At 33.5% G+C, this 23772-nt stretch overlaps 2 protein-coding genes and 1 non-coding gene across 6 annotated transcripts; 2 read left to right on the forward strand and 1 right to left on the reverse strand.

The window, feature by feature from the left end:
• Positions 1-473: 473 nt before the first annotated feature.
• On the reverse strand, positions 474-6263 carry LOC110806212 (cullin-3A). The gene is made up of 2 exons (XM_022011855.2): positions 5570-6263; positions 474-3008 (listed from the first exon to the last, which is right to left on the reverse strand). Exons 1-2 carry the CDS (start codon positions 5728-5730, stop codon positions 968-970), a joined length of 2202 nt encoding a protein of 733 aa, XP_021867547.1. The 5' UTR covers positions 5731-6263; the 3' UTR covers positions 474-967.
• Positions 6264-8252: 1989 nt separating this feature from the next.
• TRNAM-CAU (transfer RNA methionine (anticodon CAU)) lies at positions 8253-8324 on the forward strand. The gene has a single exon. It is a non-coding gene; the product is annotated as a tRNA-Met (tRNA).
• A 37-nt stretch (positions 8325-8361) lies between these two features.
• On the forward strand, positions 8362-14133 carry LOC110806166 (uncharacterized). Of its 4 annotated transcripts, none has more exons than XM_022011821.2 (9): positions 8362-8536; positions 9288-9413; positions 9663-9755; positions 9860-9895; positions 10011-10148; positions 11074-11160; positions 12581-12628; positions 12750-12826; positions 13772-14133. In XM_022011821.2, the coding sequence occupies exons 3-9, from the start codon at positions 9681-9683 to the stop codon at positions 13911-13913; spliced, it is 603 nt and encodes a 200-aa protein (XP_021867513.1). In that variant the 5' UTR covers positions 8362-8536; positions 9288-9413; positions 9663-9680; the 3' UTR covers positions 13914-14133. The 4 variants fall into 4 exon arrangements, with proteins under 4 accessions (XP_021867513.1, XP_021867498.1, XP_021867489.1 ...); XM_022011806.2 differs by having other exon boundaries at positions 9351-9413; XM_022011797.2 differs by having other exon boundaries at positions 8363-8536; positions 9332-9413.
• Positions 14134-23772: the final 9639 nt, after the last annotated feature.

Here is a 23772-nt window from a genome sequence, read left to right on the forward strand (position 1 = left end):
GTAACACCCTCCCCTCAAAAAAATAAATACGTAAGAGCAAGATCAGTCCTAAGTCCCTAAGTCTTAAGACTTGGGATGACATCATCATTATCTTAAGACAAGACTTTCACAATTTCACCTATTTATCTTCTTTTGTCTTAACAAAGTCTTAAGTGGAGTCTTGGTTTTTCAAACTCAATTTAAAACTTGGACACTCACATGGGTGATGTCATCCTAAAAGTGGGTAATGTCATGGGCATGTATTGAGAAATCTTAATTGAGTCTTAGACTCTTAGGGGTGAAGAGATAAATTTAGTATAGTTTTAGCAAGTCTTAGCACATCAAAAATTCTTAAAATTTAGTAGAAAGCTGATGTGGCATTTAAAGTAAGTCTTAAGACAAGACATGGCTGAACATGCTCTAAGGTCATAATTTGATGAACCTGTGTTTTATAAAAGAAAAAATAAAAAATACCAAGTAAAACATTGACAAGATTGAATTAAACTTTAAGCATTATGGTGCCCCACGAAGAGCACAAATTGAATAGCATACAGCAAGCTAACAGATTGCAATACGCGCACGACATAAACAAACCAGACTATACAAATCAAAACAGCTCTTAACATGATTGAAGCATCAACATCTAGGAAAGTAAAGAAAAGTACAGCTATGAAATGAATAATCCCCTTAAATAACTTGCCATAGAAGATAGGGTTGTGAATCTTTGGAGACGTACTGTCTGTGAGTCAAGCCTCCACATTGTGTTTTGAAGTGGGTTGTCTTCATCAACTTCCTGAACCAGTAAATTTTCCTGCTAGAGAATAAAGAGACTAGAAGAGTATGTAAAAGGGATACCTAACTTTGAAGGATACCTTGAAAAAACTCCGTGAGCTGAAGGAATTCAAGAGCAATTTTAAAGTACATGATTCAATTCCCAGTTTTCAGCACTAAACAAGAAAAAACCACTAGTTGAAAACTGATCCCCTACTTAAGCAAGGTAGCGATACAACTTCCTGTCAACACCATCTCTCTCCAAGAATTCACGTTCAATGAGTGACTCAATACGCTTCTTAATCTCCACTGGGTTTGGCAGGAAACGGGACTGCAACTGCTTTGTGACCTCTGCAATAATATTGTTATGATCTAGTACTTTTCTGGATTTCATTATTCTCACTACTGCAGCCTCAATCTGAGGTTTTCTATCTTCCTCCACCCTTTGTCTTGTTTCCTGTTTCTCAGGTTCTGATTCTTTTTGTGCAACTACTGTTCCTATCTTCACCTTGTAAAATTTGCTTGAAAACTTGTCATTAAACAAGAAATCATCATTCTCACCAATGTCTTTGCTCATGGGCTCTTTTCGAAGGACATTCTTTCCCTTGACACAAGCCAGCGATTGCAAACACCTCTTCAGCTCTGGTGCAGGAATCTCAGTGGCCTGTTCAATCTCCCGGTAACTAAGTCTATCAGTATTATTGAATAGCATAAGTACGCACATTTGGAAGGTTGAGACATTCAGCTCATGCTTCTGACCCTTGCTGAATGTTGCTTTTATATCAGCTGTACCCATATTAGTTTGCCAGGACAATCTTCTACCAGTATGTGTTCCAAGATAGTACGAGCGGAATTTTTCACAAAGTAATGACAGCTCAGCAGGAAGGTTGCAGGGAATACTTGGTTGAGTGGGCCAGGACCCAGTTGTTAAAACCTGCACAACCAGTGTAGGTCCTTCCCCTAGCTCAGCACCATGATTTGCATAAAATCCTTGTATTGTATCCTGAGAAGTTTTCATATCGGTAAACATACCCTCTAGCTTTGAAGTAAACTGATAACCACACTCTGTCTTAAGCTTCACAATTAGGCTTCTCTCCGCATCATCAGAGACAGTCTTACCGGACAACAGTCTCTTAGCCAAGTGCTGTTTATAGTACTTCTCAAACACATCTTTCTCCTGCAGATACCTGAAAAGCATCATCACCTTATCCAGTACAACCTCCACATCCTCTTCGCTAACTCCCTTGAGACCTTTACGAAGTTTGTCATCCACAAACAGAGAGATAAACTCTGGAGAACGGGCATTCAAATTGATGAAGTACTCAAATGAAGAATTCAAAGCATTCTGGAAAGTCTTGTCATTGTTGAATGCCAAGCTTATAATTTTATCATACTTATCTTTCTCATCCAAAAGACGTTGAACAAACTCTACAGGATCTTTCACCCTTTCTGGATCAGTAACAAGCTGCTTACCAGTCTCTCTGATGTGAGAAGTCATCACATCACGAACAGTAATGAGACCGTTGTCAACCCGACGGAATAAATTGTACATTCTTCCCAGGTCTTCATACTTATCATCAAGAAGCATATTCACTAGGCCTGAGTTCTCCATGTGAACCAACCTTGGCATGTGGTTAGCAATCATCTCCTTCTCCACCACCTTTGTTATCTTGACTTCACTCTTAACATCCAAATAATGTGAAACCCTCTCTATTTCTTCATTCAGACGTCTCTCAGCTTTTTTTAGGTAATCACCGCAATCACAGCACTCAATGAACTGCTGAGACTCAACACGGTAAAAATTAGCAGAAACGTCAAGAAATGACCTCTCAAAGTCCTCTTGATAAACAGACGACCCTAAATCCATTAACATCTTGATTATGTTTCTCATCAACCCCCTGTTTATAACTTCCCCAGTTCTCTCTTTCTGAATTAAATCAAGCAAAGTGTTTAGAAGCCTTGTCTGAATACTGCTGGCATGGATAACATTATCTCTCCACAAGTTCAGTCCAAGATCGTATACTGGAATTTTGTGAGTGCTGGGAACAAAAGTTCTGTCCATGTACATCAGTATGTCTCGAATCATCTGCAAAGCTTTGTTATGCTCTGCCCATTTTCGGTTCAGCTCTTCAAGAAAAGCGTCTCCTTGAGCAGATTCTACGGATTTCGAAATTTCTTTCAAATGTGAAGTCATTGTGGTCACAAGACCTGAATATAGCTTCTCACCATATTTGTGGAGAACCATGTTGTAAGCATTTCTGTAAAAGTTAACATAAATCAGGAGATGAACGGCGCATAACAGTAAATTCGTTGAATTTTGAGGAACTCTAGATCAAGGAGTACTGGAGTAGGAAAATCATTTGAAGTAAATTGGATAGCAGATGCTGAAATGAAACTAGAAAAGGGTAGCCATAAGAGTTAGTATCTTGTGATAACAGGATCATTTTAAAATTCATTTCAACAAGCTTTTGATATTAAATTGCCTCTGTCAGACTCAAAAACACCTTCAATCTGATACCGGCAGAATTGCAATATACTACAACACATGATGCGCATACTGGATTAATTTGCATTTCTCCTGTGAACCACCGTGGCTTTCAAACAAAGTTACGGTTCTCATTAGAAGTCTTAGAACTGCTAGGAAAATTTCCGTAACCGAAGTGCTTCTCAAAAGCGTACTTCATTGCAGAATTAAAAAAAAATGGTTGTGATGTATGCAACATGAATTAGTCCGAAAACAAAACTACAGAAGTGTTACGAATATAATAAATGCAGGATCTATGACAATCAAGTCAAAGCCACAGATACTTCAGTAAGAAAAGAAAAGAAAAAAGAATATAAAGAGGTCCTAGTTAATTCCGTAGTATCCATGCCCTAACATAACAGCTAAAAAGATCTTTAAAACAATAAAACATTGAAGGTGAAAAGGATGGGAGTTGTGCCAAATGAATTCCTGGGATCCAGAAAGAATCAACAGAAAAGAAAGAACTTTATATGTAGAAATGAAATAATGTATTAGTTTTTCATCATTAACTCAATCTTTCAGAGGTGCATTCAAGTGCACAGAGCAGTGTAAAATTTAAAAAGAAGGTTATGGACCGTCCATCAAATTAATAAAAGCAGTGTCAAATGCCAACAGCCTTCTCTTGTGAAATAAGAACACACAATAATTTAGCATTGCCACTATACAGTCATATACATGACCCAAGAGCAAGAATATACAGGAATTCGTAAGGAAAAAAAAAACTATAATAAATAATTGCAAGCTCACTCAGAAACATTCTTTAATATCAATAGCTAATGCAACTGAAATAATGGAACAAAGAGAAGAAGTGATATTAACCATAAAGATATAAATCTTTATCCAAATATAGGGAAAAAATGTTTAATAAATAATAACTGATTGATCCTCTAAGTCTGCAAGTACTATTCATGAGACTCCACTTCACGAGGCAGGGTTTAAAAGTGTGAGAAAAAAGGTGCAAGGTGGCTACCGCAGAACCCCAAATCATCTAGATGTGCCACAACACGTGGAAATTATCAACGAAAGCCGATAATTAAAATAAAAAAAGGCAGAAGTAGGAAGGTAACAATTCCTATCCATACCGTATCATTTTAAAACTTGTGAAAGGGCAGCAATTCGAGCATGCAGCAGGTTACACTATTTAGGAAACAGGCATTAGCACCATTCTGCACTTGAATCAACTGGCAATTGTATTAACCCTACTTTCTACAAACAATCAAGTACATCCTAATTTGTCTCCTTCACTTGTTACCATAGAGTAGCTATCCATTGCCAAACTCAAAAGAGTATGAACCTTCCATCAACCAAGCATTCTTGGTATTACAATTATACACATGTATACATGCGAAAACAAAAGTCTAACCCAACATCTTACACTGTTAACTAACATGTAAGTTTAAGCTTATCCACTCAAATGAGTGAAGAACTAAGCAGCCTCTCTATTTGCCTTCAAAAGTACAAGTCATACAGCTTTATATTAACAGCGAAACGCTCGATTCAATGTTTAAAAATCCGCTACAAAAAATGACAGCTATCAATGAAAAACAACAATAGCAAGAAGCCAGAAGGGAACTATTCATACTGATATGGTATCATTTAAAAGACTTGTAAAAGGCAATCCAGGCATATATAGCAAGTCATACCATATGGAAAACAGATATTAAAACTTATACAACACTTTTTATCAATTCGTGAACAATTGCATTAACCATATTTTCTGCATAACAATAGACTACATCCTAATTTGTCTCCTTCACTTGTTCCCATAGAGCAGCTATTCTTTCCCCAAATAGTATCACTTTCCATCACTTAAGTATTCATAATTTTAAAAGTTCAGGCATATATGTGCATAATCAAATGTTAAACACATCTTACACGGCGTTAAGTACTTCAGTAGCATGTCAATTGATGCTTATTCAATCAAAGGAGTGGACTAAGCAGCCTCTCTATATGGCTCCAAAGAACAACTAAATATCAGCTGCACTCGATTCATCTTATGCGCGTACACAACCCCATCCTGAGGCATCCATCCCCAGCTATTAAAACAAAGTTCAATTTATCATTCACAGGCTAATCATCAAAATGCATCACATCCACTTAAAACTCTAACCATCACACCATTTTGAAACGCTAACAAATTCGCCACTGCTGCCTAATTATATAACTAAACAGAAATCTAAGACACTAAATTCACAACAACAGCGGAGAATAACCAATCATCATATAGAGCATAATAATATAATCAAAACAAGTATTAAAATGCAATTAAAAACCTATATTAACAAAGAAGTAAACCTGTAAAGCTCCTCAAAGCTAAGGCCACTAGCATTATGATTGTAAATCTCATGGATAGCATGCTCCAATATCATCCAAGTCTTATCAGCATATTTCGGATCCAATACAACCTTGTGCTTAAACGCCTCTATCTGAAACGGCTTCCTCCTCTGATTACTCATTTCTTCTCTTTTTCTTTCTCCTTTAAATTCCAAACCCAGGGGAAAAAATGCAGAAAAAACAAACAAATCAACAACAACGCGATCAACAACAAAACCTAGCCGATTATACGAACTAAAAGAAATTCAAACTGAGAAAAAATCGTTCGCCCAATTTGAAAGGGCTTTCATGAAAAGATCTGAGCACGAAAAGAATTAGATTCGATAGGAAAACAGAAAGATGTGTGAGAAGAAGAAGGAGAAGAAGAATCACGGAAGGAAGAAGTGTGTGGAATTGGAGCTAGGGTTTTCTTGCCAATTGGGGGGAAATGATAAATAGGGTGCAATTGAAGGGGGATAAAATGGATAATGAGAGAAAAATTATGAAAATCTGGAATTGAGGATGGGAATTCTGAGAGGTTTCGAGAAGGGGGTTTTGGGAGGAGAGAGAATTTGAGAGGATGGGAAGAGGGAGAGGAAGATGAGAGGGAAATGCGAAGTTGTAAGAGGAAGAAGATTGCTCCTCTCTTTTTTTTTCTTTTTCTTTTTTCCAACTTGGTTTCAAATTCATCGTTTACCTTATGGGGTAGAGTGGAAAAAAAAAATTGAAATCGGCAAAATCGACCTGTATTCGATTATCTGAATAATTGGTACGTAAATGAAATTTATACTCGAAATTTTTTAACTAGGTTGAAAGAAAATGATATACTTCGTGGAATACTTTGGGTTTTAAACTAATTTGACTCGAATTGAATTAAAATTGAATTAAATCACTCATCATGAGTTTAATTAATCTGATTCAAACGACGCATTTGTCGCTTATAATGTGGACTAAGTGGAGAAGGCACTTTTAAGGGGGTTATTAGGTTTTGAATGAAAAATGTTATCCAATTTTTTTTGGCGATTCGACTTGGTCCAAATAATTATATGGATGTAATTATAATTGGATAATTTTATTTATGTTACTCAGTAGCTTAATTGATAATTCAGTTCAAACTCAATTCAAATTTGACCTAGTTTTAATAATATTTTCAAATACATTTAAATTTGAGTCTAAATTTTATTCAAAATGTTCATGAACAAATAAAGATGAATTGGATTAAACTCTTCCCACACTTCCTTGAACTTCATTCCTCCCTCATTTTGCATACTTCCTTGAACCTTCATTGCTAAAGAGCATAGAGAGAATATAGGCAACGAAGTTGACAATAATTAACACAATTTTCTGGTCTTAGTGAGTTAAAATCATTTGTTGTTATTTCCTTCTCCATATTTGGTTTTCTTTCTCAACATAATTATTGGTGTTGTATTTTTTTTCCTCAAATCATATGTCGTGCCATTTTTTTTATCCTCCTAGAAATGTTTGTCTTTGATTTGTTCTTACACTATGTTATAGTGTAAATCTTTCAAAGTTGTTGTTTAACAAACTTTTGTCATCCTTTATGGGATTCAGGATGATGATAAATATGATAATTTCACCATGAAAAAAATTGAATATTAAGTCAATAACACAAACAACTTTTAAATTTGTCAGAATTATTTCCAATACATACAATCTTTTAGAATTAAGGCTAAAACTAGGAAGACAATGCACCTAACACTACACTATCCGTCACTTCACCATACTACATACTTCCTCCGTCTTTTTTACATGATACAAGTTTTTTTTTATCACGTTTATCAATGTAATATTTCAATCATTGATATCTTTAATTATCAATAGGCTAAAAATTACACAAAATTGACATTATAAGTCTATATAATCAAACGATTATAACATTACATCAAAAAAAAATATCAAACGATTATAACAAGACCCCACATGACCATATGAGTAGTGTCAAAACTCAAATTGTGTCATATAAAAAAAAAAGGATGAAGTATATAACAATTAACAAGTGTGTTTAATTTGCTTAATCAAGATATGAAATATAATAAACATCAAATAAGCTTTGTTATACTCAAGTAGGCAAGAATCAAATAAGCTTTGTTATACTTAACTTGGATAATTTGAAAGAATGCGTTTTTTTTTATGGGAAGTCTAAATAATGTTATTACCAAAAAATAAAGAAAAAATAATACAGATTATGGAGTACGTTGTGAGTGTGGTTCATTTTCATAATTAAATCAAACAAAATAATTAAATACATAATTCGTTCAAGATTTTAGCCAAATACGTTTAGACAAATCAAGATCGTATATGTCTCGCTCTCACTCCATATATAGTAGTTTGTGATACATATAACCCTTTATTCAATTAGAGATCATTAAACTCTATGTCCAGGTGGACCATCATCTTTAATTACTGAATGTCTATGTTGAAAAAAAGTGTATCAATTCAATATGATCTTAACATAGTATTAAAACTGGAAATTTATGTACTATAAGTCATAGGTGCATTTCCCATTATCATTAATCGTTTTAAATTAAGAAACCAATTGATTAAGATGAACCACGGATGACAACCCAATCATGCCCAAAGCAAGTTCGTTTGCTGACTAGTTGAGACATCACAAGAATAAAAGTTTGCAAATACTCAACAACAAATCAGAGTGGCGCAGCGGAAGCGTGGTGGGCCCATAACCCACAGGTCCCAGGATCGAAACCTGGCTCTGATAGTTTGAGAGAAAGCTTCCACCGGGACGACACCCCCTTTTTTTCCCAAAAAAAATTCTGTATTTTCTCACTGTATTTTAGCTTCATTCTTAAGCTACAAAATCAAGAACCCAGTTTGTACTCTACCAAATTTGCGTCTCCAAAAACCCAAAAAGAAATCCTTCAGTGCCTCCACCGTTTCTCTGGTTTTGCATCCCCTTCCCTGGTTAGATAGGTATGTCATTTTTTTTTTGTCAATTCGGTATTGCTCTTTGATGTTAATTCGTGTATATTGGGTAAAAAAAAAATTGGAATTTCTGTCCGGCAGTTGATTTGTACTGCCGGGTCCTATAATCGGAAGTCAGTTTGTATTACCGAATATTACCACCAGAAGTGGACTTCAACTTCCGACTGGTTGTTCCGGTCAGTTAATTGTTGGTTAATTGTGTTGTTTCGGGAATTAAAAGTATTGCCCACCAAGTGTTTGTTGAAATGACACTATTGTTTCATAGTGTAATTCTATTTAAATCGATGTTTTCATTGTTTCTTAGTAGGAGAAATGGTTAGTTGCTTGAGCTTTTGTTGAGTGTTAGTTGAGTGTAAGTTGCAACAACAAAAACTAAGTACATTTATGCTCATCTATGATATGTTGTTTAGTATATACTTTTATATGATACATAGTTCAGAACCCCACTTAATTAACCAATTTATCAATCTCGTAGTTAATATTTCAATTTGATTCTTGAACACCCAGTATTTAGAAAGTTTTGATTTTGAATCATGTAAGTGCAATTTATATTCGGTGTTATCATTTGTGGGAAACTATTCCACCAAATTTAGTCCTAAAAAATGTCATTGTTTGTCAACCCAAACTCTCTGAGCTAGTCTTGTGGAAGGTATACTCTCCCCCTTGAAGCACTGAATCAAAGAAATAAACATATCTGAGGATGTTAGTCAGCTGATTTATATTCATGATTCATCCCTAGTATGGAGTAATAAGTAGAAAGTTCACTCTTCCGCATTTCACCAGAACGCCACCCTTCTCGCAGCCCGATTCTTTGCGGAGCATTGGGCACCTCCTCCTTCACTGCCCCGCTGCACAACCACCAGAGGTTTAGCCCTAACTTCAATGTTTAAACATTAAATAATAGTATTATTTGAATGGAATTGCTAATCGAAGCCAAATTGATATTCTGATCCCTCCAAATTGTTATGAGTTTACTTTTTTAGTTTACTAATTCATGGCAAACCGCTATTTAGCATTTCTACTCAAGTTGTTCATTTTATTAGCTAAATCAACAGTTCATCTTCTTCACTTCAAATTGGTTGATTTTTGTGTTTTTCTTTTGTTTGAAATGCAGTTTTTTTTTGCGTAAAAAATGGCAGAAGATGCATGTTCTGAGCACCCTTTATTTGGTGTGGCAATATCCATGACGTTTCCTCTTAGATTCCAGGTTAGTTCTTTTTTTATAATACTAATTATCTTGAATGATTTAATACTATTTGTAAGCAATTATTAAAGTATAAATTGACTGTTTATTGGATATTTTTTTGATAGGATTTGAGCAATGTGCGGGAAGTTCCTGATCATCAGGTCATTTCTATTATTTTGGGTTGTGAAATTATTTGGAGTGATGAGTGTTGTGGGTTTTTAAATTTTAACAATTGTTAAAAGGGTGAACATGCGGTGTCTTTTTCTGTAAATGTAGGAAGCGTTTGTTGACCCTAGTCGAGACGAAAGTCTATTCGTTGAATTGTTAGAGTTCAAGAAAGAAGTTGCTGATGAAGGTAGTGCTGTGTGGTTTCTTCAAGACCTTGCTAGGGAACAGGATGCCGAAGGTGGTATGGTGAGTTTTTCTTGTTTGGTTTTGTTTCTATGAGTTGGATGAATTTTAACTATGTAATTCTTTGATGAGTTTTTACATATGTTAAATTTGGAACTTGCCTTATAATGAAGTTGTTTCTAGCTGTGATATTGGATGTGAATTAGGATCGGTGGGAGAACTCACCTTTGATAAATATGTCCGTTTATGATAAGTTTCAGTGAATTTAGAAGTTATTATTGCATAATTGGAGACCTACGTGACGCTAGCTATGTTACTTCAAGTTATGAACGTATTACGGAAATCCAAACCTAACGACTGGAATCGTCCAAGACGACTGGAGGGCTACTGTTTTCTGCACAGCAGCTTAACTTTAAAGCCATTACAGAATAACCAAGTGGCTCATTAGTTTCTTTTGTTAGGGAGAGGAAGGTACTTAAACTAGATATCATCATATCACCATTAGTAATCTACTTCATTATCTTTTTAGAAGGTTGCTGGATGATACTATTATGGCCTTCAAATTCTGCTGGTGAAATAAGCAGGGTCATACAGATGAGTTATTCTTGGCACAAAGTCCTATGTGCTATGTTCACACTTCACGCTCTTAAGTAGTATGCATCATTGCCTCCTTAAAATGCAGTCTTTGAATTGAATTATGTGGTCACTGAGCATATGGAATTCAGGCAAATTTTAGTTCAACAGTGCTGAAGTTTTCAATGGTTCTGTTACGCTTCGATTCCGCTTGTTCATTTGTCAAAATGGCATTGCATGGTTGTTCATTATGTAATTTTTTGGTCGGTCATCAAAATCATCATTTATTCTTTATTTTCCTAAGATTCCAGGTTTTGTTTGACTTCCACTATTCGAAACTGGGAAATATGTTGGTGAGTTCCATATTAATTCCATATTAAATCACACTGAAATACTGAATATGTTTTAAGTGCAGTTGATTGAGCAGTCAGGAGTCTTAGAAGTTCCCGGACTGTGCTACAGAAGCATGCCTGTTGTCGTCACCAGTGCTGTTGGCCAAATGGTATGCAATCTATACTATACGAAGTATATTAAAAGGCGTCTAAAAGAAAGTATACGTGCCACGTGGCGCTCTACTTATAGGTCGTTCATTCCATGTACTTTAAAAAGAATGATAAACATGGTATGCACAAGGTTTGAACCCATGACCTTGAATTTAAACAATAAAGCTTTTACCACTAAGCTATTGCATGTGTCATGTATTATTGCAAAAACAAATAATATAAGTAAATGTGAATGTTATTAACGTAGTAACCCGGAGCATCGCCCGGGCCTAAAAACTAGTTTAATATAATAATTTGGTTAAGTATGCTTCCATTTCCAGTTCTTGTTCTTCCTTCCTGAAACTTGATTTATAGGACAATCTTCAGATACAAAATAACAGAGTACTATACACGCAGTTCTTGAGCATATTCCAGTTTGGTCTTGTTACTCCTGTATGCTTAATGTTACATGTTCTTTTTAGTGTCGATGTAATATTGTTTCATTCTGTTACCCTTTTTGCTGTGGTGAATATATTGTGCTGTCTGCTGGGTAATGGTATTTTTCCCTGCTTGACCAGTTTTTATATTGGATCTTAGAAACTTTGCTTCAAATCATATATATTGGATCTGCAGTGTGGATAACAGCAACCCTTCTTATCAGATGTGTTTTTCATGTGGTTCATTTTCTCTTTGAACTGTTACAGATGTTTTCGAAAAATAGACTGCAAAAAAGCGTTGACGAACACATATAACCTTCTCATAGTCTAATTTAGTTGTATTTGGTGGATAAACTTTTACTCTATGCATGAACTATGATACGAGTTTGTGAGAGCAATTGTCTTCAAAATGTTGTGTCCTCTTGAGTGTTATGGTTTGCCAGGTGATGAGCAACCAAATTGGTTATCGAACTGCTGATGGAACCAGAAGTGCCTTGTAATTTTGTAATATCGCTTCTTGGGGATTTAGGTACTTAGTTTATTGCTACAGTTTTCTTAATCTAAAATCCAGCTTAGTACAGTTCTACGACATCTGCAAAGTCTTTGACAAAAGCAAGGTGGCACGAGTACTCTATGCCTTTTATTCTGCTGAGGGTTAAATAGCTAAATAGGTGCAATTCTCAGTTGAACTAATTTATTTTGGTTATTTTATCTGCACCATCTTTGATAGTGATATTAAGTTGCAAATCTCTAGTTTCCTAATGATGTTATAGGTGTTTACTCTACATTGAACCAATTTCTAGTAATTAGGTGACAAATTTTCTTTTTTGTCTTACGACATTGAGAACGAGCAAAAACTAAAACCTTGGTGGACATCATTGGCAGTTCTTAAGCTGATGACATGCATAGGCGGCATGGGATGTGCTGATGCTAATGGATTATTTGAATTTATTTTGATTTGAATTTCAGGAAAATGTAAACTAGTTTTGTCATGATTATGCAGGCCATTTCTAAGGGGCGACAAGGAAGAGAGGCACAAAATATAGTAAGGGTAAGGGGGTTGTTTTTTTCTTGTATTATTAGGATTTTATTGTTTATTTTCTCCAGCTAATGTCAGCACGAATCTACGGAATATACAATTTTTGACTTGACTCATTGTATGGCCTATATAGGTATATTTGGCCAATTTGCGTCTTGTGGAAGTTGGCACAGATATCTTGATCACTGCGTATGAGCCTCTTGTTATAAAGTAAGCTTGAAATTTCATTTTTTGCTTTTTTTTTACATCATCTTTTCTTTTGTTCAGAAAACCATGGGAAGGAGTTTTATTGACGTTGCTAGAAAAAAAAAAGTCTGGGTTAGCCAGGTCAACAAACTAATTTGACATTCTCTGATCAAATCTTCACATGAAATCAGACAACAATTGAAATTTCACTAACTGATCATAAAAAATAAAAATAAACAATATCAACCTTCTACCGTAAAGCTCCTATACCATACTCCTAACACACCTTCAAATGGTGTAGTGTGCGTCTTCTTTAACTTTTGATTGAAGTGCCATCTATGTTTGATCTACTTCTTAGACCACTATATTTCTCACACTATCTCTACCTCAATCTCCCCTTTCAGCCGCATCCAAGTATATTTTCCTCAAGTACAAATTGAGGTGGTCACCATAATCCTTGCTAAACGACATATGCTTTCCAATGATATTTGTATCCACTGCTTATCTTTATATACTGACAATACTTCGAGATTGCATGCGACCCATATCGGATGAGATGAAACTACCTCACATATATGTCCTTGTTCCTGCTATTCCAAGCTGCCAAAAGTAACCACAAAATTTCCCCAAGTTGATTTTGTTATTCCTCTTCTGCACCTGCTTAGAAGAGTCCAGAATTGAAGAACGTTGTATTTTGCTGCATATGATCATGTAGTCTCATCTTGTATTATGCTTTCTTGTGATTAGATTCTGGTTTGAACTTTATATATACCGGTTTTAATGAGAAAACCATGATAGTACAAAATAGTATCTAGTAGCTGATGGTAAGTAGTTATTGTAGTACCCAAGACTTGGGATCGACTCCTGCCTGCTTCACTGCCCTCTACCATAATTAAGACAATAATAGTATCTTAATTTACTGTCGAGTTTTTCTGTAACTGATAAAATATTTCCATGTTGTGATTTTAGTCCATTGAGTGAGAGTGCTGGTACTGTTGGTGCTGGAGTAGTAGTCCCCGCTGAACATTCTGGACATATGCCAATTGCTGAGGTCTTCAAGCTTTGTGTTTCTAGCTTCAAAGTCCATGATTGGAGCCTTTTTAACCCTTGAGCCTTGAGGATGTTATTCTTGGTAAATAGCAGTGGTCATTTTCCTAGCTTGGTAGACGATTGAGGTAGAATTTCGCTAATTTGTTCATTGTCATCAGGTAGAATTTCGCTACCAGAAGGTTAATACTTGAAATTTGTCAATGATTTACCTTACTTCTTGTATCATAAACTAATAATTGGTCCATAATAAAAATAATAAAAAATAGTGATCTGTTTGCTTACCTCTTGCTCCTACAATTCTGAGTTTGTTAGTTGCGGTCATCTTGTTGAATGGGAAAGTACCCTTTTCACTATGGATAGCTAATTTCCGTTGATTATGCAGCAACTGAGAAATTGACCAGGTCATTGAATTTAGTTCAAAGATTGCAGACAATTGTAGTGTTCAGAAATCAGACAATATGTTTGCTTAATGGAACCGAGTAATGCCTTGGCCTAGTCCTCCGCTAACCAATCCTCCTTCCAAAAGGTTTGAGGTTCAATTCCCACTAGGGCACTTTGAGGGGGGGTTTCCCTTACCAACCCGCACTCTCAAAGAATGTTTCTTTAATGAAATTGTTGATTTTGTGTGTTACATACTTACATTAAACAAAAATCTGCAAAGATGTTTGCTTGAGCTTAGTCTAACAAATTGTTTTGTCGTGAGGAACATCATGGTATATTGTAGGACAATACGAAATAAAAAATAAAATTAATTCAAAGATCAGATAGCAAAATCTCAAAGAAACAACAAGTAAAACTAAACTAAATAGGTGGTAAGAAACAAGTTTCAATTTTTTTTTCAGGTGGTAAAATACAAATTTTAAATATTTTTTAGGTGGTAAAATACGAGTTTTAGTTTTTTAGGTGGTAAAAAGCAATTTATGCTAATAAAAATTGTTTGTCAAAAATAGAAGTGATCATAACAATGTGAAACACTCAAACACAAAATTTTGGTAGAACAGTGTGAAACCAAGGGAGTGAGAAGGGAACTCTGACCCATGAAATATCACATATTCACATGTGAGCGAACTAAAAAGAGACCTTGCACGTGAGGGGGAGTATTAAAGCAAGTCTTCCCAAACAATACATGTAAGTGTTCCACATTGATAAAAGAAGGGAGAGGTAATCATTTAATAAGGCTAAGGGGCTATTCCCCGTATTGTTATACAACAATTCTTAAATGGACTTGTTCCACACTAAATTTATTGTGGACCATGCCAAAATGAAGGTCAACAACTTGCTCCAAATTTATTTTGGCATGTTTATTAAGATTATTATGGAAAAAAAATATCAAAATGGTGTCATAGATACATGTTGTGCTTGAATAATATATTTTTAAGACACAATTAACTTTTAAAAACATAGGTTACTATGATACAAAATATGGTTACTATATCTAAGAAATTTAGTGTTTAATATATTATTATAGTAACTATATGAATAATAAAGGTCTCTATGTATGTAAAAGGGTGCTAGAGAAAATTATTGATTTTGGGTCCATACTAATATCATTGTGGACCAGGTCCACGCAAAAATAATCTTTATATGTGGTTTTAAGGAGAACCTCGTACGGTCTTGTTAAGTGGACTCTCTCTCTCTCTTGATGACGGGTGCAGCCCAGTCTCGCATTTAACAACGATCAATAACACAGGTCCTTTTATAAGATTTTTGGCACCTCATAACTAGTAATATTTTTTAAGGAAATTAAATATATACATGATTTTTTGTATACTAACGTGTGGCCCGGGCGTTTTCCGGGGATTTTATTATTTTTCGTAAAATCTGTGCTCATATAGATGGTTTCTTCATCGAATTGCGATGGTGACACAAGATTAGTTTCTGATCAACAACCTTCCCAATATAAAACCTCACATTCGAAAATCAAAACAAAGTCGAATCCTCTTCTTCATCATCAGTGATTAATTACGTACTCAACCTCCGTCAATGTTTTCCTCTTACTCATTATTACACTCTATTACTCATAGTTTTTTTTTTTTTTTTTTTTTTTTGAGGTTTAAGCTAGGAAAGTAATAACTGTACATTTATAAATAAAGTAATCATTCCTTTTTTTCTTCTTTTCTTTTGCATTTACTTTTATTCAATTTATCATTTATTGTAAAAGAATATATATGGTTATATGGAAAATATAACGTAACTTGTAGTTGGCTAAGATGGTAGAATGTGTAATTTTTAACAATTAGGTCTAGTGTTCGATCTTTTCTACATGTTTTTTGGTTGTCAATGACATGCCATGATGTTGATTAGTGGTGATGTGGCGTAATAAGGAAGGATATACGTGGCATGTATACGTTATTAAGAACGCTTTTTAATGTATTGTTATAATTTTATTGTTTAATGTGCTCTTTAATTTTCGCTCAAAATATATTACGCTCTCAACGTCTTTATCTTTGAGCCTAAGGGCGTGTTCGGTGGTAGCGTTTGAGGTAGCGGGTTGACCTAGTTAAGACGCCACTTGTAAAATTTGTAAGTTTGTTTAGGTAGCGGTTAGCGGTAGAGTAGATGTAGCTTTTGTCAAACTTTAAAATTATTAGGTTTTAAGGTAGCGGGTAACTTTTGACAAATTTGTACGGAATTATAAAGTTTTATAAAATATTCAACCTTTTATTTTATTTTAGAATATTAACCGCTTTACCGAACACACATATCAGTTAGTCGTAGGGATGGCAATGGATCGGATTCGGGTAGGATGTAATAAACTCCAAATTCGATCCATTTAAAATTCGGACTCTAAAATTGCATCCATATCCAAATCCAGTTAAAATTTGGACTCCAAAATTGCATCCATATCCATATCCAAATCCGTTTAAAATTCGGATTCAAAAAATTGCATCCATATCCAAATCCGAATCCATATCCATATCCAAATTCGAATCCATATCCATATCCAAATCCGAATTTACATAGAACTTATATTTCTTAATTTTAAAATAAATTAGAAATCCTATTTCTCATTTACCAAAATCTAATAAGTTTCTAATAAATTAATAAATTACAAATATGTGCGCTTTAATTAAATATATATTAGATTAAATTAGGAACTTCCTTTTTAAAAAAAAGTTATGTACGAAAAATAATACACTTTGAAATAATTTTGGGTTGGATTTGGACTCGGATTCGGACTCGAGTCGGATTCGGTCGGAGTCTCTGCAGACTCCATATCTGATCCATATCCATTCGAATTCGGATGTTTGTAATCGAATTCGGACTTTTTTTCTCGGATTCAGATCGAATTTTTTCCTTCGGATCGACTCGGACTCGGTTCGGATTCGGATGTGACATCCCTAGTTAGCCGCTACTTTGACAGTTAACTATTACCCGCTACTATTCACTGCTACTCGTTACTCTAACCACTACCGGCTACCCGCTATTTTTACCGAACAAGGCCTAAATGTGAAATTTTGTCGAAAACAAAAGAAGAAAAATATTTAGCAAATATTCATATTATGTGTATCAACTAATTATATTTGGTTCGGATTTTTCATGAAATGATCCAGAAAAATTCATCCAGAAAAGACCCAAAAATCTACCAAAAGATGAATGAAGAACACCAAATTCAACCCAAAATTCCAGTTACTTGGGCCCCACTCCTGGACAATACTACACTCAATAAGGCATCAAAACTCAAATTGAGTGATTATTCCAAAATTCTATTAAAGAAAACTAAAAAGTGAAAAATTAAACTACGTACCAAAAGTAAAACAAATTGCAGCATCAGATACGAAGCACGATTTTTTTTATATACAATCAAATGATTCCCAAGTGGAGCGGATGTCACAATTCCTCGGTAATCCAGCTAATTCAATGGAGACCACGTATGAGAAGGTTGTTTTTCTCTCCTCCTTTTCAAATCGAGACCACAATTGTTGTAGCTTGAGGATAGAGAAAATGGTGAGGTTTTTTCGGGAAGGATGAAGGAATTGAAGGAAAGTGAAGGTGAGGAGAGACAAAGGACCGACTAAGGGCAAAAGTTAATAAGATAGGGTTTTAATTAGGGATGATGATGGTGGAAGAAGAAGAAGATTGATGGTGTGAAGAGAAGAAGAAGAAAATTAATTAGGATTTTTAAAAAAATATTAGTAGTTAATTAATTTTTTGGGGGTTTAATTAATAAATTAAGTGTTAATGGTAGGATTAGTAGAGAAAATGGTTGAGTAAGGGCAAAAAAGTAAATTCACGCTAACGAAGACTTAACGGAAAGGATAGAAATGCTCATTAAGGGCATTTTGTGTTCTTTTTTAAAACCTCAGGAGTATTTGGTGCATTCTGGAAAATTTAGGGGTATTTGATTCATTAAGACAAACCTCATGGTCATTTCTTGAAAAATCTGTAATTGGTTTGATGAGATGATATAATGAGATAAATGACTTGATTGGGTGATTATGAACTTCTCAGTTGAGACTTTATTACCAATGAAGTTGAGATTTGTTAGATAAAAGTTTTCACTTTATATATGTGGGAGTATTCTCTCACATGGAAGAAATATGGTGTTTTTCATATCTTTAAGTATACTCATGTGCTACATGTATTGAATATAACTAGCTTTTGAGCCCATTCGATGAACATGCACTTATATATTGGTTATTAATACGTCTTTTAAAGTGCTAATTTTATTGAGGGTTTGCAATTTTAGTGTGAATATATAATTTATATAAAGGTGAAATTTGAAAGTTGAAAAAATATACTCCGTATAAATTAGATGGTGAATTATGAGTGTTAAAGCGGAAAATGGAGTGAAAGAAGTTGAATGATTGAATGTATGAATTAAATGGTGAATTGATGTTGAATGAGCAAAATAAAGTGAAAGAGTTGTTGAAGTTGTAAATAAGTACTACGTATAACAAACCATAAAAGGAAAAATTGAAAGAAAAAAAAAAACAAATTTATGGATGAAAGATGAATGTGACACTTGTCATAAAATAATCAATAAGATGGAGGTGACACTTGTCATAAAATAATCAATGGTTTTCCTAGGTATAGACTAGGTATAGATAGATGTGGATTCAAGTTATTGGGTCAAGTTGAGCATTGAGCTAGGTGTGCTAATACTGAGGTCCATAATATGGCCAAAACATATTAAATTTAACAGAATTGAAGTTAATTTTCTCATATAGTGATTGAATGCCTTAACTTTTTTTTCTTTGATAGTTTGTTCTCATCCCATTGATAAAACCGTTTTGTCATTAAAAAGGTTCGGGCACAACCTAAAATATAATTATTCTATCAACCGTAAAAAACAAGGAAAATTATTTTATTGTAATTAAACTTGTAATATACTACTTTTTACATATTTACGAAGTAATAGTTTTTAAATTATATATTTCGTAAATGATTTCATATAATTTTTATTTATAAATAGTTTCACGCAATTGAATGTTTTTTTTGTACCTAATAAATGTTTTCATATAAAATGAGATGTGTATAAATAAATGTTTACTGATCTATATTTAGATTATGTGAATAGAAGATTTTTTTTGAAATTATTTTGTGTTTCATATTCAAGAAAATTATATTTTATTTTGAATTTAAGTTTGAACTACTTTAGGGTTTGTAGCTTTTGAACATAAAAAAGATAAAATTACTTTATTGTAATTAAACTTGTAATTTACTACTCCATACATATTTACGAAGTAAAATTTTTTAAATTATATATTTCGTAAATGATTTTATGTAATTTTTATTTTATAAATAGTTTCACGCGATTGAAAGTTTTGTTTTGTACCTAGTAAATGTTTTCATATAAAATGAAATGTATTTGAATTAATATTTACTGAGCAATATTTAAATGTTTTCATATTATGAGATGTATTTGACCTCAACCAAACAACATGCACACGATAAATAGTGATATTGACTGTGTATCTACGTACTAATGAATCTCTTTTTTGTGTCAAATTGTTGAATTTTGGCACTCTATCACTCCCGAAAGAATAGATCCAAAATAAGACTCTTGGAAAACATTTGTTGATCGGAATACTTTAAAACATGACCGCGATATGTTAAAATTTGAAAATGCAAATGCCTATGTAGAATATGCTTTGGATTTGTTCTATTCGCTGAAAGTCGATGAAATTCTGCAAATTATTAGTATGTCATTCTTTTTTTATTTTCTACCAACATATGGAATTTAATAACTCTTTGAAAGTTTAAAGATTCAATATAATTTTATTTTCAAAATAGTAAGATTTTTTGTGTGCTTTTAATTTTAATTAGTTTTAACCCTTTACGGTGCATGATTTTGTTTTGTTTTTAAGGTGACTTTTATTTCATCATAATTTCATTTGTTGTAATTAAAATTGTAATTTACTACTCCATACATATTTACGAAGAAAAAGTTTTTAAATTATATTATTCGTAAATGATTTCATGTAATTTTTTTTAGTAAAGATTTCACGCAATTGAATATTACATTCAAGAGTTGAAGTTTTTGGTTGAAAAAGACAGCAAAAGGTTGGTTGATCCAAGCACAATTGATCACTTGATACAGATGGCCTTGATCCAGTGTTAAGGTGGGGAGGTAATTACCTGTGAGCAAGCAGTAAATTTAGATCCTAAAAAAACTAAAATTCATATTTAGAGGCTGTGATTAGGAATTTGTTTTGTAAGTTTTTAGTCTCTGCCTTTAATATGATAATAGCGTAGGATTATTTCCTTGGACGGCTTGAATTGATGTAGAAGAATTGTAATGCTACTTTATTGGTTGGTTAATGGGTTCCAACTCTAGGTGAGAAACCTGTACAGAATATGTTACTTAGTTGGAGATTTTGGAGGAACGTATATGTGTATATGATAGTTGACGAAGATCTGTTTTCTGCCCACAAGACATATAAAAAGGTGACAAAATTTCATAGCTTGTTCTTGTTCCAGTTCTCCACTCAGTTTTCATGAATCGATATATTCTTTGGTAAAGGATATTAATTAATATCTTTATAGGCTGTCTAATTATGGTACCTTTGTAGAACTCATCCGTGGTAAGGATATTACTCTCTTTATAGTCTGCCTACTGACAGTGGAACAATTACATGTCATGAACTTCTTGGATTCTTAAAGATGTACCCCGTTCATACTTGTATTAGTTGTATATGATTCTAAGTTATTGCGAGTTAGTAATTAGTTATTACGTATAATTTTTATTCATAACTTATCTATACCTAGCATTTAAAAAGGAAAATCATAGATTATTTGAAGCCATGTGGCATCTCTCCTTTCATCCATCATTTTCTTTTGTTTTTTTTTCAAATTTTCTTTATTGTTTCTATGTTTTACAACTTTTAATGTCTCTTCCACTCCATTTTCTTTTTTCAACATCAAGTTAATAGTGTATTATACTGATTACTCTCTTCCACTCCCCCATTAACATCCAATATTTATTCAACATTATAGTATTTATATATTTTTTTTATTTTTCCAACCTTAAAATTACACATCTTTTTAATTCACCCGTTACCAAAAATCACAAGTACTCACTAATTAAACATTCAAAAGACATCTGAACAACCACTATACAACCGTTAATATAAAGTATTAATACCAACGGTATTCTCTCTTGGAAACAAACTTGGTTATTCTCTCTCCAAAAGAACACCTAACCATAAATTTTTAATGTTGGCCTTACATTTTGTTCCATTTGTAAATTGTATTTTAATATATTGCCCTATTTATAATTTGTATTTGTACTTCAAATTAAAAGGTCTTGCGCGCACAAGTTGTACAATAAATTTATTGTACACCAAGATAACTTTTATGCAGTTTTTTTTGTAACTTTAACCTATTTTTCTGTAACTTTTATATTATAAAATTAAAAAGTTAATAGATAAACATTTTAAAGGGTTAAATAATTAATTTATACGTACATTATTAGTGATTTTGAAGAAATAATTTTTATTCAAATAAAAAAATATTATCGTTGGAAAATAAATAACTTTTACATATATATAAATGTAATTTTTAAGCATTTTGAGTCAACTTTTATTCAGGTGTACAATATTTATTGTACACCTATTATAAATAAGAATTTGTGTTTGTACTTGTATTGCCTTTGCGGCACTATCCACCTTAAAAATGTTATTGCATTATATCAATTGAGTGTAATCAGTTATGCTTGTATTGTAATTCGTATATGTATTGGTCCAAGATCATGTCTACTCATGTCTATAAACTTTCGAGGAAATCGCCTTCCTCTTCTTCTGCAATAGCATCTTCTCCTGTCGTGTTGCAATTGTGTTTTGTTTTTAAAATGTTATTCATTAAACCTAATGGAGCCTTAATTTAACAAATTGTTGTATCATGTGGAACATAATGTTAACACGAAAATACAATTGAGGCAGGGAACCTCCGTTTCCATTAGCAGTTCTCTGATATTGTAGCAATGGGGAAATTACTGAAAATCGATTGAGTCCTTTCTTTACTTTTTGAAACTTTTCAAATACTCCCTCCATTTCTAAATGATCTTCCTATTTGGCGTTTGGGGTGGAAAATAAGAAAATGAAATATTGTAATGATTGGGTGTAAGAGAAAATAATAAATACAGTAAATGAAGAAAAGTAATAAAGAAATGAAGGAGGGAGAAGATATTTTTATTAAAGTAATAAAAAATCATAAAAGTGGGGTTGGGTGGGTGAATGGGGAAATGTGGATGAATTAAATAAGGGATGGTGGGGAAAATTATGGTAAAAAATCATGTCCAAAAATAGAAACAGGAAGATCAAATAGGAACGACATTTATAGAAATATGAAGATAAAAAAGTAATGGAGGGAGTACTTCATATTTACTATTAGTAATTTTTAAATTAACGGTTGTATGACCACGAAGGGTGAAAATGAAGAGGCTTTTTGAGACTTTATGTTTATCCAACTCAAGTCTTACAGAAAAACCAAGTACCACATGCCTAAACTTTTCACAACTCGATCATATGGAATAACCAGGTAAGTATATACTTCGTTATTTGACCAGCTTTACTAAGAGATTTACAGCAATTGGACTATTTTCATACGTATGTATTTCCATCGTACAACTAATGTTAGTACTCCCTCCGTCCCGGAATGCTCGATCCGGTTTGACCGGCACAGAGTTTAAGGAACTTGAATTGACTTATTTAATTTAATAGGTAGTAGTTGATAGTGGGGTATTATTTTAATGTAGTTAGTGGGAAATGTGTGAAGGGGTGGGGTTGGGGGAGAGTAGGGGTTGAATTTTTAATTATTTTTTGTATGGAGTAGGGGGTAGGTGGGTTAATAGGGGTGGAGTGAGAAATAATATAATATTGTTAGAATATTTCCATTTTTAGAAACAGATCAAGTATTAAGGGACGACCCGATAAGAAAAACAGGTCAAGTATTCCGGGACGGAGGGAGTATGTCGTATTGTTACTTTTTCTCATATGCTCATAAAGTACAACCACATTGGCAAAAAAATAGCATTGGTTCAGTTATACATGAAATATGCCTACATTCTATATCACTCAATTCTACAAGAGTGAAACTACGTACGTACTGATAAAACAAAAGAGTGGATAATAATTGACAAACCATCTACTTCGTATTTCCGACCATCCTTCAATAATACGGAGTACTCGTGTACGTTAGTACGTTACTATCATTTCGGCCGGACTAATTAAAAGGGCATAATTTCATTTATTTCATTATTTCCTAACCATATATACGGAGTAGTTAGGAAAATTCCTATAAATTCATGAAAACGTCGGAGGAGAAAATACACAAATAGTGAGTTGTCGACAATTTTGGACATTGCAAAAAGTTTGAATACACGTCCATACCCTATGCATGTGGAGTACATGGACTCCATAAATTATATGGTGTGATATAATCTAAAACAAATCCAACAAGATGTTATTTTATACTCT

Source organism: Spinacia oleracea, chromosome 1 (genome assembly GCF_020520425.1).
Source record: "Spinacia oleracea cultivar Varoflay chromosome 1, BTI_SOV_V1, whole genome shotgun sequence".
Lineage (NCBI taxonomy): Eukaryota > Viridiplantae > Streptophyta > Magnoliopsida > Caryophyllales > Amaranthaceae > Spinacia > Spinacia oleracea.